Source organism: Mercurialis annua, linkage group LG8 (genome assembly GCF_937616625.2).
Source record: "Mercurialis annua linkage group LG8, ddMerAnnu1.2, whole genome shotgun sequence".
NCBI classification, from domain to species: Eukaryota; Viridiplantae; Streptophyta; class Magnoliopsida; order Malpighiales; family Euphorbiaceae; genus Mercurialis; species Mercurialis annua.
In genome coordinates this window covers 29,993,641-30,009,337 of record NC_065577.1, presented here as the reverse complement: position 1 = coordinate 30,009,337, position 15,697 = coordinate 29,993,641, and the positions used below count along the sequence as shown (strand labels likewise).

The window sequence follows — 15,697 nt, the reverse complement described above, 5'->3', positions numbered from 1 at the left end:
CAGAACCTTCTTAATCAACTGATTAAGCACGTTTCGCATTCCAGAAATGCGGAACGTGCTGTAGATTACCGTTGGAAGCTGCCAGCTCCCAACAGTAATAAATACGTTCTGCATTCTAGAAATGCAGAACGTATTGAAGTGTTACGCAAGGCTATAAATTGCGTCTCCGCAATGTAAAACCACACAAATCAAACAAAATTGAAAAAATTTGAGAGTGAAATATGATAGTTCGAGCGAGTCGGTGTTGAATTTGAGTGGAAAAAAATTTAGTTTCGAGGTGTTATATTTTGAAGTTGAACGGAAAAAAGTTGTGAGGAGTTATATTTCGGAGCTATACGGATCTATATTTCGGAGCTAAGGAGTTATATTTTCTATTCGATACTAATTATTTTAGAGGACTATAAGAGGTTAGTAGGTTTAATTTTTTTATTTATTGCTTTAAATAATTTTAATGTTAGTAAATGTTAGAAATGCATGTATAAATTTATTTATAATATATAATTTAGAAATGCATGTATAATATAAAAAAATTAGGAGCTATTTATAATTTTTTTAATTCTTAATATTTTTATTAAAATATTGTTAATATTTTTATTGTTAGACTTTAATTATTAATATTTTTATTGATAAAAATTACTGTAGTTTACTTAAATATTGTTAATTGTTAAAAAAATTAATTCTTAATATAGATTGTTATTTCATATAATTATATTAGGATATGTTTAATTTATTTTTGTAATATTTTAAAAAATATTAGAAATAAAGTAACAGTAATTGCAATTGATAAAACACGCTATAAATTTAAGAATCGCGTTTTAAATATGACCGTGATATATTTGCTGTTTATTAATTAAAAATGACGACCTCAAATATATCTTTTTTGATATGGTGCGATGGCCGCATTGTAAGTTCTCCGTGTGAAATAGAATATCATGGCGGTTGTCCGGTTAATATGGCGCTTAGCGAGAGAATGAGTTTTGAAGAATTACAAAATATTTGTAGAAGGGCAGTTTCTACCGACGGGGAAGTAGAAATTACAAAAATCTACTTCCGGCTTCCAAGAATAGTTGGGGGCGCGATACACTCGTACTCGTTGTTTTCCGTGGAGAATAACGAGCATTTGTTTGGATACGAGGTTGTGGTTTGTAACGAGATTTTACTGGACCAGTTGGTTTTAGGTGATTCCAGCGGGTCTGAGAGGGGTAGCGATGAAGAGGAAAAAGAGGATTTCTGTGACAGCAACGAAGAGGATTTCGGGGAAGACTTGGTAGCAGATCCACAATATCAGTCGCGAATTTCTGAGCATGTAAGAAGGGTGGATCTTTGCGACTTTGACGTCGCCCCGGAGGTTGATGAAAACATTATGTGGAATCCTGGGATGGAATTCCAAGAAGGGATGGTCTTCCCAAATCGCGATGCCGTCCAAGCTTGTGCGACTTCTTATTCAGTCGACGTGGGAAGGGAGCACAAGAGTCACCGGACTACCAACTCCACAATTGTGTTGGTTTGTAGGCACAACACTATCTGAAAATGGTGGTTGCGCGCCACACTTCTACAAATAACTCAGTCGTGGACGTTGACAAAATATAATGGTCCGCACGCGTGCAATCAGCTGTTACCTGATCAAACCATCGGAGTTTTAGGTCTGGTCCGATCGCAAACTATATCAAGGGTCAAGTAATGCTTCAGCGTGATATACGGATCGATACCCTCAGAGCTATAATTTGGCAAACACATGGAGTTAGGCCTCCGTATAAAAGAACCTGGAACTAAAAGAAAAAGGCAATAGCTGATGTTTATGTGGGCTGGTATGATTCATTTTCTATGGTTCACAAGTTCATGAACGAGATGTTGCATGTCAACCCTGGTTCATTATGGCATGCAGAAGGTATAATCGAATTACAAATTATTATACGGTTTTGTTTTACAACGAGTTTTTTCACGTAATAACTCTAATATTGTTAAACTTGTTATATGTAGGTGCTGAGGTGTACCCTGACGAGATCCTTCAGCCGAAAGTCGTAACGTTTATCAGAATGTTCTGGACTTTCAAACCGACAATTGAGGGGTTTCAGTTCTATAAGCCTATTTTGTTCGTCGACAGTACTCATTTGTATGGAAAATACAAAATGACCTTATTGATTGTGTTGGCAGTAGATGGGAATAGTCATATAATACCACTAGCATTTGCACTTGTTGAATATGAAAGTACTGAGAGTTACGAGTACTTTTTTGAACATTTGCAGGAGCAAGTGATTTGCGACAGGAAGGTGGCCATTATATCTGATCGGTACGCTGGAATATTGTTAGTTTTGAGCGTCCTGAATGGGCCTGTGTCGCTCACAAGTTCTGCATCAGACATTTATGTAGTAATTTTCAGACCAAATTTAGGAACAAGGTTTTGAAAAAGCTGGCGGAAAAAGCAGGTAAGGTTTTTTTACGATTGATTATGTTGACAAAATAGGATATTATTGTGCGTTAATATTGTGGTTATACTTGCGTTTTAGGCCGAGCATATAAGAAGAAGAAGTACACTCGCTACATGAACATCATCAAGATTAGAAGCCCAAAAGCGTATGCATGGCTAACTAAGGCAGAAAAACGGCCGAAAGAAAAGTGGACAAGGGTGTATGACAAAGAGGGCCAACGGCACAATGTGATGACTACTAACTATGCCGAGTCTGTCAACGCGACCCTAAAAAATATAAGTTGTATTCCGCATTTCTAGAATGCGGAACGTGCTTAATCAGCTGATTAACTTGTTCTGCATTCTAGGAATGCGGTATACAATTTGTTCCGCATTTCTAGAATGCGGACCAAGTGGGTTCAGGCACTCTTTTGGAATTAATTTTAAAAGAGGCACACGACTGGAAATTTAGGCACCCAAATATCAAAAACCCTTAATAATTAAAATCAACATTTCATTTCTTTCTTCATATTTCGTATTGATCCATTTATAGGACTCGTCCTGTATATATATTAAATATATTATTGGAATTGACCGGTAATTTTTTTTCCAAATGATTAATTATAAAACTAGACCAAAAAATAAAAAATTAATTAAATACAAAAATAACTACATAAGTGTAGAAGAAATAATGACTTTTGATTGTCATAAATATATATTTTTATGCATTTGATTTGAAAATATATATGTTTTAGATTATAAATTTGAGATTGAAATATTTGAAGTTCAACTTAAAAAATAATAATAATTATAATATTCCGTATTTCCATAATGCCGATTTAATCACAAGTGATGTGCACATGGTCGAAATACCAACTTTAAAACATCAATTGAATAAAGTAAAAGCTTATCGGACTTAACATATTACACGGAATTGGAAATGGATACTTATATTCTAAGAAATGTTGGAAAAACTTCTGAAATTAAAATGTTGAGATAAGAATTTTCGATGTGAATTATAATTTTAGGAAGTAGGATTATTTTGATAAGAACATAATCTTATACCCTTCATTCACCTATTGTTGACACCTAGTTTCCGGACAGATAAAAAGTGATAAGAGACTGAAGCGTCCAATGATGATTTACAGAGAAATTCATCCAGATGACGAGGTATCGATTTGGTTGTTTGAATTCAAGCAGACGCGATCAGTGCATAGCTGTAAAATTGAGGGGTTAAGCGTAATTAGCCGTAAATAGCCTATAAAAATCAAAAGAAATTGTAGTCTAAGTCTAAAAATTGGATAAATTGCAATATCTTAAAAATTTATGGGCCAATTTACAAGTTTGACGGACTAAAATTGACCATACATAAACCCGCAAAGTCCTAGAAGCATTTTTTAACACTTAGGGTACCAAAATCAACTTTTAGACACCCTTTACTTAGCCATCAAGTTTATAATACGGGATTAATGAATAAAATAGAGATTTAACTCAACCCTAATACTGAAAAGTTATCACCTCACACACTTGCACTAATCTAAGACTCTATCTAATAGAAACCTGAACTAAGGCAGACTCTAGTAAACCCTAGACCTAATTCACCCCTATGAATAGAACCCTAGATAGCCGAGCTAAGGATCAGACCAGAAAGGTAAAACTAATATATACATAAATCGAACATAAGACCTTAGAAAAAACCTTAGTTGGCCGAACCAAATACCACACATGCACACACTACACGTTCAATTCCAGTCTAGAAAACAAGCTAATACGCTTCAATTACTCAAGAACGCATTGCTGCATACAAGTCCGAAGCTGGATTCTACACTCGCATCACCAGACGAGCCAGTGACTCATAACGTGCTTTCGCATGAAACAGAGCCAAACGGTGAACCGACTCCGCTAGACACACTGTCGCCGCCGCTAAATCATAGTGGTGGCGTCGCCACTATGAAGTGATGCCGTGCCACTCCCATTGGCTCCATGTTCATCATTATCCATACCCAGTTTCGATCATTACGAACACGATCCAATTTTATTTTTGTGTTTTCGGGTTTGTTTGAACTTGAAATTGGGCCCGGTTTAAAGCCACAGTTTTTAATTAGTTGTAGAATCTATTTTTGTGTTTTAATGGGTCAATCCCGATTTATTTCGGGCCCAGAAGCCCAAAATTGTAATCTGCCATGTCAACCGAGCACCGAAGCCCAAGCCCGCCAGGATCAGCCACTTCTAGAAGCAACTCCGGGTTCGTTTGAACTCGGAATCGATTGCGGTTCAAACTAATAGATTCTGTCCGGAAGCCAGTTCCGACCACACCGACGGTAAAAACGCAGCGAGCGTCAAACACTCCAGTCAATGAGGTTCACAAGTATCCCTAACCTTGCATGTATATCCCCTGCAGATGAGCATGCCGATATTGTTTATCGCTTTCCAAAAGCATGCCAAATCCTAATATTAACAGGCTAAAAGACTAATCGTGTTAAAATTAGAAAAATCAAAGGTTAATTTATAGGACTCATCCTGTATATATTAAATATATTGTTGGAATTGACTGGTGGAATCATTTTTATTTTCAATTGGTTAATTATAAAATTAGACCAAAAATAAAAATTTAATTAATTATAAACTAAATATTTAACTGTAGAAAGAGCAATGACTTTTAATTGTCATAAATATATTTTTATGCATTTGATTTGGATAATTATATGTTTAGATTAAAAAATTGAGATTGAAATATTTGAAGTTTAACACTACTAGAAATCTTCATATTTGCGACGGACTCTGCGACGGAATGCTTATCCGTTGCAAATTATCTTGAAAAGAATGGCGGGAAAGCTCCCACCAAATTCGCGACAGATTGTCCGTCGCAAAGCCGTCGCTTTTTTGGCGGGAGCTTTCCCGCCTTGTGTTTTGTTTAAGAAGTTTGCGACGGCTGAATTTGTCCGTCGCGAATATTTATGTTGAATGAAACGAATCGTTTCATTCAACAGCTTTGCGACGGATAGAAATCACCGTCGCAAACTTTCAAAACGTTTTGCGACAGACTTATGTTTCCGTCGCAAAATGTGCATCAATGAAACGGTTCGTTTCATTTAAAGCACATTTTGCGACGGAAACATAAGTCCGTCACAAAACGTTTACCCTAATAAAAACCGATTAGAACAAAACGCTCTCCATTTTTAGAAAACAAAAGAAAAAATTGTCGTTCACTGTCGCCTGCACCACGCCGTTCACTGTCGCCACCACGCCGTTCCCTTTCTCAGCTGTTCACTGTCGCCACCACGCCGCCGACCGTTCCGTCCTCGCCACCACGCCGCCGTTCCCTCCTCTTCTCCGCCGTTTTCTTCAATTTTTCCAGCGGCATCCTCTTTCTCCGGCGCCGTCCTTCCCTTCCTCTCCGGCGTCCACCTGCTGCTTTAGGTAAGTTTTTTTTATTAAATCAGTTAATTAATTTATATAGATTAATTATGTTAGTTTTAATTAGGTTAGTTTAGATTAGGTTAGTTTAGATTAAATTATAGTATATTTTTTTATTTAATTTTCTGTTTTTATATTATTTAATAATTAATTTATATTTCTGTTTTTAAATTATTTTCTAATTAGGTTAATTTAATACAAATTATGTTGAATTCATTTTTATTATTATTAAACTATTAAGTTAATTATTATATTAAAATTTAAGAAAATTAAGTTAAAAATGTTTAAGTTAATTATTATATTAATTATAAGTTAATTTAGTGTAAGGGTTAATTTTGTGTTTTAGGTTAATATGATTAATTTTATGTTTTAAAAATTATATTAGAATTAAGTTGAATTGTTATAATAAAATATATTAATTTTAATAAAAATTAATTATGTTTTTTTTTAAAAGTTGTTTAATATTTGTTAGGTAAAATTAGATTAGAATTGTTAGCTAGATATTTCTAGGTTTAATTGTTTAATTAGTTTAATAAAGTTGCGTGTTAATATTTTTATTACTATTGGTTGATTAAATTAGGTTAATTTGATGATTATATTATAAGTTTTTTAATTGTTAACAATTTATTAGTTTGTTGTTTAATTTAATTATTAGTTAATTCGATTAGATAATAATTTAAGCTAATCAATTACGCTTTCAATTATTTGCGATAAACGTGGTGATTTTGTATATTGTTATTTGCTTGCAGGACTTCCCTGAAAAATGGGTGATGCTCATTTTTAGGGGAAGTGCTGCCGATTTTTTATTAGATTTTTTTTTATTAATACGTGTTTTTTATAGCCCTCGCACAGTTGTTCCGATTGATCCGGGCGTTTCACCTTCTATTTGCGGTTCTGCCCTTCAACAAGTAAGTTTTATCGCTTATTTTGATTTATTTTAATTGAAATAGCTTTTATTTACAATATTCAACCTTAATAAACCTCGATTTTATTCCCACCGAATAAAATCGTAAACCTAGCCGTAGAGTTCCCGTCCCGTGTGTTCAAGAGATTGAACAACACGGGATTGTACAGTTTGTACAGTTCGCAAAACTGGTGCTTCCGTAACTCGATCACGAAAAACCATATATGTCTAGTAGCGGTAGAAAAATATTCGGTTGTTTTCTAGCGTTTGTTCTCCGGGTGGATGTATAGTATATGTTTTGTAACGCTTATTCCTCGTGGAATATATAATTAGCGTTACAACACATATACTAAATATCGCACTAAAGGAGAACGACGCCGGAAGGCTGCCGAATATTTTTCTCCGTTGCTAGGCATATATCGTGGCCGAGTTACGGGGCTCCTGTTTTGCGAATGGGATAGGGCCCTACCTTTTCAGCAGTCAATTACATTGACTTTGCTTATCTCGAGTGAAAACCCCACCTCTAATTATCCGCGCTACAGAAATGGAGATGGACCGCAGTTGGATGTACAGGAGCCACACAAACGGGCTGCTAACCACATGGTATAAGGAGCATGTGAAGGAGTTTGTCCGGTTTGCATTACGACATCCGGCTTGTATGAGTGGGGTACAGCCTGACCTAAGAGAGGTTGTCGAAATACAAGCTATCGGGATGTCGATGAGGTGGAATTCCATCTATTGAAGAATGGGTTCGTGAAAGGTTATCATTGTCACGACCCGAATTCCACCCTAATCCAAGTCACGACCGGCGCTAGGGAATGGGAATGGTTGTTCCGAAACCCGTAGCAAGCCTAGAACCTCTAGAAATTTTTCGCAAATATTATTAAATGATCGCACCTCGCGTACGATCCGTTTTCAGAAAACGCCGTTAAAACTTTTCTCGTTTAACTCAAACACATTTCTGAAATTACACATATATGCGAAATCTGGTTTTCAGAAGTACTGGTTGGATAACCTCGTTATCTCAACCCTCGCTTCTTTCTGAAAACCTGGCGTGGTGATCACTAGAAACCGGGGACTTATCTTTCGACTGCCTTAACACATAGGCAGCCCCGTTCCAGATCACACGCCACCGTTAATATGTTTAATAAAATAAAGCGGACACCTCTGGGTCTCGCAACGGTGGTATTAAACATATTAAAATACACAGCGGACCGGTTACACATAGCCGGCTTATTTAAAACATACTGTTTTTGACCCTCACAAAAACACACGAGGCCGACTCGGTAACTAGATACAATATGCCACTAAGCAGCCATCCAGAAGGTATACACATGCACTAGATCCTATCAGAGTATCTAAACAGAGGACTAGTGGCACGGCTGCTAGCATATCACACTTATACTATTGCAGCATACTAAGAGTACAAAATCCTATGTACATTACCCAAGAAGAGCTTTCCTGAAGAAAGGATGTGGAAGCTCGACTAACCTCAAAGCTCGTTTCCTGAAAAATGGGATAACAACAACGGGGTCAGAAATATAAATATTTCTGAGTGAGTAAACAGTTTACAGATAAATACCAAAATCGCATTATATATATAAAACAGTTATATATAAAATATGACCAATTACGTCGATCCATATGAAACCCTAGTTCACAAATGTCCTAACAGACACACTCATCTTACGAGCTTATGGACAACAGAATAAAGACCGTGAACCGAATCACTGCCGTCCAATTCTGTATCTCTGGTACCTGGACCGTAATCAGAAACCGCCTTCGCGGCTTATTCCGCGACCGTAACTGTATTACTGCCGTCTCAGGTTTTACCCGTGAAGTCAGGGCATCTACTTTCCCAATGACTTACACGACATGCATACCTCTATACCTCGACAGAAGTGCATCTAAAAATCGGTGTTGGTGATCACGCAACCCTATTGCTGCCCAATAGGTAGCTCGTTCCAATGGACCTTTCTTGGTTAAATTTATACTACTGCGATTTATGGACTTAAAACAGTTGAATACTGATATTCAAAAGTAAACACGTAAACTCACAATGCTGCTAAGTTACTACTTAGCACCGTCGTAGGTGTGACAGACTCCCCTGAGTCCTGGTCTGACTGCTGGACAGCTAGTCGGATCAAACATACAAAACACACAAGCCAAACATCAATACTCATTTCTGGTATAAACATCTAGGTCCTGAAACCTAGGTTTGATCAAATCAATCAATTCACATAACACATAGCACGTATGGTCTCTTTCTCTTTAAAAACCATTTAAACCGTTTTCACCTAGAGAACACGTTTAGACTTCACTCTAGAAGTCATTTTAGGTATAACAATACCTAATTAAAATCATTTACTAGCATCGACTTGATTGCCAAAGCCATTCACAGTCGACTACTAATTATTTAGCAACATCGTTTTCTAAATCTTTTAAACCGGTTAAACGTCGACTTTAACTCTTTTAAAGTCCTTTTTAAACGTTTAATTTTTACTTTTAAAATCATATTTTAAAAGTCTTTAGCTTAGGTTTAAAAACTCTTTTCACTTTCTTTTAAAAGAAGTTATCGTTTTTTAAACGTTTTAGTTCGACGAAACTACGTCAAACGGATATGGCAAAAAGCCCCAAAAGAATTTCCCCCTTCGGCATCGGCCTGGTGCACGTCCGTGCACCTTGGGTGCACGGTCGTGCACCCTGGATAGTGCACGTTCGTGCATCTTGGTGCACGTTCGTGCACCTCCAGATTGGTGCACGTTCGTGCACCATATGTGCACGTCCGTGCACCAACGTGCACAGCCCCGGGGAAACTCGATTCCCGGGGCATTCCGACGTGATTCAACCTCATTTTTCCGCTCCTAACACGTATACGCAATCCAATATATCCATATTCACATTCAGAACGTAAAAATAATAGGTATACGTTCGATCCGATACGGTAACCATTTATAAACGTATATATATTCGAAATATATCGAAATATATTAAAATAAACGTTTAATACAGGATTAATACCTCGATTACTCGAGTAATCGTCGAAGAAACGGAGTTAGAATCGAAAAACGGACGAAGCGGAATCGAACCCTAGCCCTCGTCGCACACATAGAGAGCATAGTTGCTCTGTTTCCTTTCAAAAGAAAGGAAATGAGGTTTCTGTACCTCAATGTTGAATGAAATGTATCATATATAGGTTTGGTTAATTTATCACTTTAACTCAAATTCTTAAATAGTCGTTCGTAGCTTAAACGGAAACGACTTTCGAATTTCGTAAAACTTTACCCAAAAATCTAATAAAATCTAATAAGAATAAAAATATCATCCGACTTATATTTTATCTTTAATAAATCCCAGAAGATTTATTAAGTCCAAATCAGTCCCGCTTGATTAAACTTTCTACGTCCAAATGTCATGAAACTTTGACGATAACTTCGTCAAATTATTTCGCGAATAATGACACCAAAATTATTCGCTCGGGACTTATAAATTATTTTATTTTAATTTGGACTAACGAATAATACCTAATTAGTTTATAATTAAAAACTAATTGAAATAAAAGTTCAGGGATTAAAGTTGTTCTTTTTCCTTACCTTGGCCTCCACTCTCACGCTAACTCTCTTCTCATCATCTTATATATATATATTTTTTTTATTAATATATATATATAATATATTTTTATATATATATATCTTAACTTATATTCGTTACCTATACGTCGAGACTTCCGAGTTTCGACATTTTAATTTCGGAGTTTTGTCCGAAATATTAAACTCTCCACTTAGAGTGGTATATTGATATATTAATTATCAATATATTTTTATCTTACGACTCCAGTCGTATTTCTTATTCGATTAGTCTCGTTCATATCCCTTTATTAAAATTTAAATCTCCGATTTAAATTTTAAACTTCTATTATTACGATATAATTTTAGGGATACTTATAAATTAAATTTACGCTTAAATCAAATTTACGCTTAAATTTAATTTACGTATTCCCGGCTAATAAAAACTTTACACGTGGCTTATAAGAATACGGGGTATTACAATCATGTATGGGTTTTTCATGGCGAGGGGAGCGTTTTGAACCCCCCTCCCCTTGCACAGTTACCAGAGCAGGATGTTGAGTTCGACTATGAACATGAGGGGCCAGGTGAGTTCAGTTCCGCTCAAAGAATGATTCTTGATGCGGTCGGTCCAGAAATAACGTTAGTAGTGGATATCTGCAAGAAGAAATCGCTAAATTTGCATCCTATTATTTTGCCGAAGGTGATCCGATGTTGCCCGTGCGTTTGGGAAGAAATGAAACTTGCGATATGGATATCGATGACGATGCCGACAGACTGGGAATTTTTAAACCTAAGGGAAAGCCGTTGCGTGGTAGCGGTAGGAGATATCTTGAAGACGATGAGATCATCGCTGCTCGGACCTATGTTCTTTTGAATTGTTCCGAAATCGAAGAGTATCGAAAGTAAGCATTTAAATATAGTGTAATATTTCACATATTTGTTAGAATTTGATGTAGTTTGGGCCTCTTCCATTTAAAGGGTTTTTGTGGCTGGGTTGCGCGAAAGGAACAGTGGCATAAGTGAAACAGAAATTGAAAGAGTGCTGGAAAGTGATTTCACCTCTTGGTTCGAACAATATCTACGTATCTTATAACAATGGACTTTCATTTTTATAATAAGGTTTATAAATCTTACAAATTTCTAACTCCCCACAGGTGAAAGATCCAACTGTCTGTACTAATCCGTTTATTCTGAGTCTCGCAAAGGGACCGTGTAGAAAGGTCACCACATATAAGGGATACTATGTAAACGGCTTCAAATTTCTTACTCAGGAATATGGGCAGGATAAACTTACAATGAATAGCGGTGTCTGCGTAAGGGGAACAAAATATGTTGAGGGTGAAAATGACTTTTATGGAGTGTTAACGGACATAATTGAGTTAGAGTATCCAGCTCTACCAATAAAGCAGACCGTCATTTTTAAATGCGAATGGTTCGACCCTACAGATACAGGCACAAACAGTACCAATCGATACAACTTGGTAGATGTTAATTACAGACGCAGGTACAATAAATACGAACCGTTCATCTTGGCAGAACAGGCTGACCAAGTTCATTACCTTCCATATCCAAGCAGAAGACGGGACAAAGTAAATTGGTGGGCAATTTGCAAAATTAAGGCACGATCAGAACTTGACATGCCTGATGCGATTATCCCGGCCTTTCAAGACGACATTGAAGGAAATCCCCTTACAGTTGAAACGGACGACAATCCCACAAATTTAGTTGACTTGAATGAGGTGGCAGACAAAGATGCGTTGCAAATCCCTCCTGTTGAAGATGAAGAAAAAGAATATCCGCCATCTTCATCAGACGAAGATGAAGAACAACTTGACTGACGTTTTGGATATTTTTTGCAGTTTTAGTTGTATTCATTTATTATTGTTAACATAACAATTTATTTTTTTATAATGTATTTTTCTATAATGTTTTGTTATAATGTATTTTTTAACAATGTATTAAATTGTTATATATGGAACAAAATGTATTTTAATGTCTGCAGGTATGAGAGGGCAGGGTGGTTCAGGTGATCCGACTAGAGGTCGGGGACGTCGGGGTAACCCAGCTAGAGGTCGTGGTCGGGGTAACCCGGCTGTGCGTGCCCCTGTTGAGGACATCCCTGTTCAGGGTCAGCAGCAGGAGGTGGAGGCGGCACCCGCTGTTCAGGCCCGACAGCCAGGAGAGCCCCCTGCAGAGCTGGATGACCAGGGGAGGGCACTGTGTTTCCCAGACGCCAGCAGGTAAGAATGTAAATTTTTAGTTTAATTTTTTTTTATCGTTTTATTATAGAAAGTAAAAATTTGATGTAACCTCGCAGGGAGAGGCTGTTGAACTGTAGACCAATCTCCCGGTCTATGCGGGAGATCTTCAGAAAGTGCTTGTTCGAGAATGGGCGAGCCTGGCGGTTTCTGACTGCAGAGCAGACAGATTTCTATTGGGAGGAATTTAAGGTAATAAATGGTTAATTTTAAAGTTTGAATTTAGACTAACGCAAAATTACTAACTCAAACTTGGTGTTTATGTTTTGTAGAAGGAATACTGGTGGGATACGGCGGATTACAGCGACGACGTCATCAAAAGTGTATTCATGACGCATGCTGCCAACCGATACTAGGACGTTATTCATAGGATGAGAGAGAAGGACGAAAAACATACCTCGATCAGCCAAGATATCTGGGATTCCTGGAAGGCCGTCTGGGCGTCAGAGGACGAGAAGAAGAAGTCCGATGTAGCTCGCGCTAATAGGATGAGCGAGCCTGCTGGAGCTGGTTCCGGACCAGTACGCCATACAGGGGGATCCCGTTCCGCCATCCGACATATGGATGTGTTGGTTTGTTTCTAGAATTCTTTTTTATTTACAACTATCTTTTATTTTTAGATTTTCTGATGAACTAACAAATTGTTTATTTTTCTTTTAGGCTGAAGAGCTCGGCCGCAAGCCTACCGCAACGGAGCTGTATACTCGGATGCACTCCACGAAAGCTGATAAGGGTGTCATGGTAGACAAGAGGGCCCAGGACATGAGTGTAAGTCGTGAACCTATATAATTTTAGTAGTTGTTTTACTTTACTCGAGTGTTTGATTAAATTAGTGTAAAATGTGTTTTAATTTAAATTGTAAATACTAGATTAGGTGTGTTAACAGCCGGTGGGTTGTATATGAAATGTATATGTTTGCAGGATGCCCCTGAAAAATGGGTGTTAATCAAATTATAGAGGAAATGCTGCCGAATTTTCGTTAGGAATTATACTTACATTTCATATGTTATACGTTTTTAGCCGTTATGTGATATGTTTTCTATCTTTTTGTAGGATGCAATTGCTTAGAGACTTGCTGCTGCATCGCAGCCGCCGACCGATGGGGGTTCTTCTAGCACAGCGGAAGTCGACGAGACCCAGCTGTTTCTAGATATCGAGGGCGTCAACAAGAAGCGTCGTGTCTACGGGTTGGGTTCAGCGACTAGTGCGTACGTGGATACGACGACGTCTAGTAGGGCGAGGACCAGGTCCACACAGTCACAGCGAACTGAGGAGGAGATCGAGCGGCGTGTGCGGGCGGGGATCCAGGACGGACTGCGTCAGATTACCACTGAGGTGGAGGATCTCCGTGCGCAACAGCCGAGAGCCAATGAGAGGATGGCCGAGATTATTCAGGCTGAGATGGCGAAGATGATGCAGACTCTTCCTCCGCAGTATCGCCCACCCCCACCCCCAGGTCCTTCAGACGATGACGACACTCCGACTTTGTAATGTCATGTTTGCACTTCTGACATTTTGTATTTTGTCACTTTATACATTTTGTATTTTTTTGCTTTATACATTTTGTTGCGTTATGTAAAATATAACATGTTTTTATATGAAAGCGTTCTTTTTCAGAAATTGAGTTTTATTAAGAATTGCAAATAGTAGATTTTACTGGTTGTAATCGTCGTTAATAAAACAGGGAAACGGACGAAAAAACGGAAATTTTCTGCGCAAAATGTTCGTCATTTGCGACGGATTGTGTCCGTCGCAAATTGTTTGTCATTTGCGACGGATTGTGTCCGTCACAAATTGTTTGTCATTTGCGACGGATCCAATCCGTCGCCAATTGTTTGTCATTTGTGACGGATTGTGTCCGTCGCAAAGGGTCCGTCGCCAATCACAATTAATTTTGCGACGGCTATATTCCGTCGCAAAATTAATTATTCTGTCGCCAACATCGTCTCCCTTTTCATTTTTTGGGAGACAAAATTGGCGACGGTTTGTTGGATATGGCGACGGGTGTTCCGTCGCCATTTTCGCGACGCCCTGGTCGCTAATATTTTAGCGACCAGACTATTTACGACGGACATATTCCGTCGCAAATCCGTCGCAAATGTCAATTTGCGACGGAATTTGCCTAGTTTGCGACAGAATATTCCGTCGCAAAAAGCGTGATATACAGTAGTGTAACTTTGATAAGTAAATAATTGTAATATCTCGTACTTTTGTAATGCGGTTTGGTCACGAGTGATGTGCGCATTGTAATACCCCAAAAGATTTTAATTATCTAATTGGACCACGTGTCCAGTTCTGAGTGGCCGGAGTGGCGATATCGGAAGTATTTCCGAGAAATTAAGGTAAATACAAATCTTAGTAGGTCGGTTTCAGAGATATGATTATGAGGGGTTTAAATTAAATATGGAATTTGGATTAAAAAGGAAAAATGTCAAGAAAAGTGTCAAAATAAAGTTTAGGGGACTACAGTGGTAATTTAACCAATTATATATATAAATGAATATGAAAGAAATCAGATGAAGGAATCCAGAAGCTTCATTCGTTCTTACTGATCGAAACATCGTCACGTCGCCGTTTCTCCGTTCGATGACCGATTTGAGCGATTTTCACGTTAATCTCCTCGGAATTGAAAGCTCTATCATCTCCGGGCATTTTAACAAGGTAGGTACGAGTTATAGAAGTGTAAATTTCGAGATTTGTTGGCCGTTGTGAGTGGGATATCGAATTTGACGTATTTCAATCGTTTTGACGTTTTTGGAAAGAACAAAATTACGGGTTTTGTGTGTAACGATGTTTTGTACGCGTTGAGCATGTCGGGGTGCGGTGAAACAGCCCGGAAACGACGTTTCCGGGGCTGTGCGCGGCGAGCCGCGCTGTGCGCTCACACAGCTTGTGCGAGCTGTGCGCCCGCACAGCACACACTGTGCGGACGCACAGTGCTTGTGTGCGCCCGCACAGTGGGTCCCAATGGGGATCAAATTGGGCTTTTTTCCCTATTTCAACCTAGATCCTTACTTTTCAATATTAGACCCTAAAATTTAATTAAGGACCCCGATAATCTAAAAAGCAAGGTTTTAGCCCGACGTTTCACACGAGTAACAAGAATGAGAAACGTTAAAAAGTTATACGATTCTCAAATATG

At 38.0% G+C, this 15,697-nt stretch overlaps 1 protein-coding gene across 1 annotated transcript; it reads left to right on the top strand.

Moving 5' to 3' along the window:
* Positions 1–12,894: 12,894 nt before the first annotated feature.
* On the top strand, positions 12,895–14,025 carry LOC126659625 (uncharacterized). The gene is made up of 3 exons (XM_050352938.2): positions 12,895–13,127; positions 13,216–13,323; positions 13,609–14,025. Exons 1-3 carry the CDS (start codon positions 12,927–12,929, stop codon positions 13,621–13,623), a joined length of 324 nt encoding a protein of 107 aa, XP_050208895.1. The 5' UTR covers positions 12,895–12,926; the 3' UTR covers positions 13,624–14,025.
* The last annotated feature ends 1,672 nt before the right edge of the window (positions 14,026–15,697 follow it).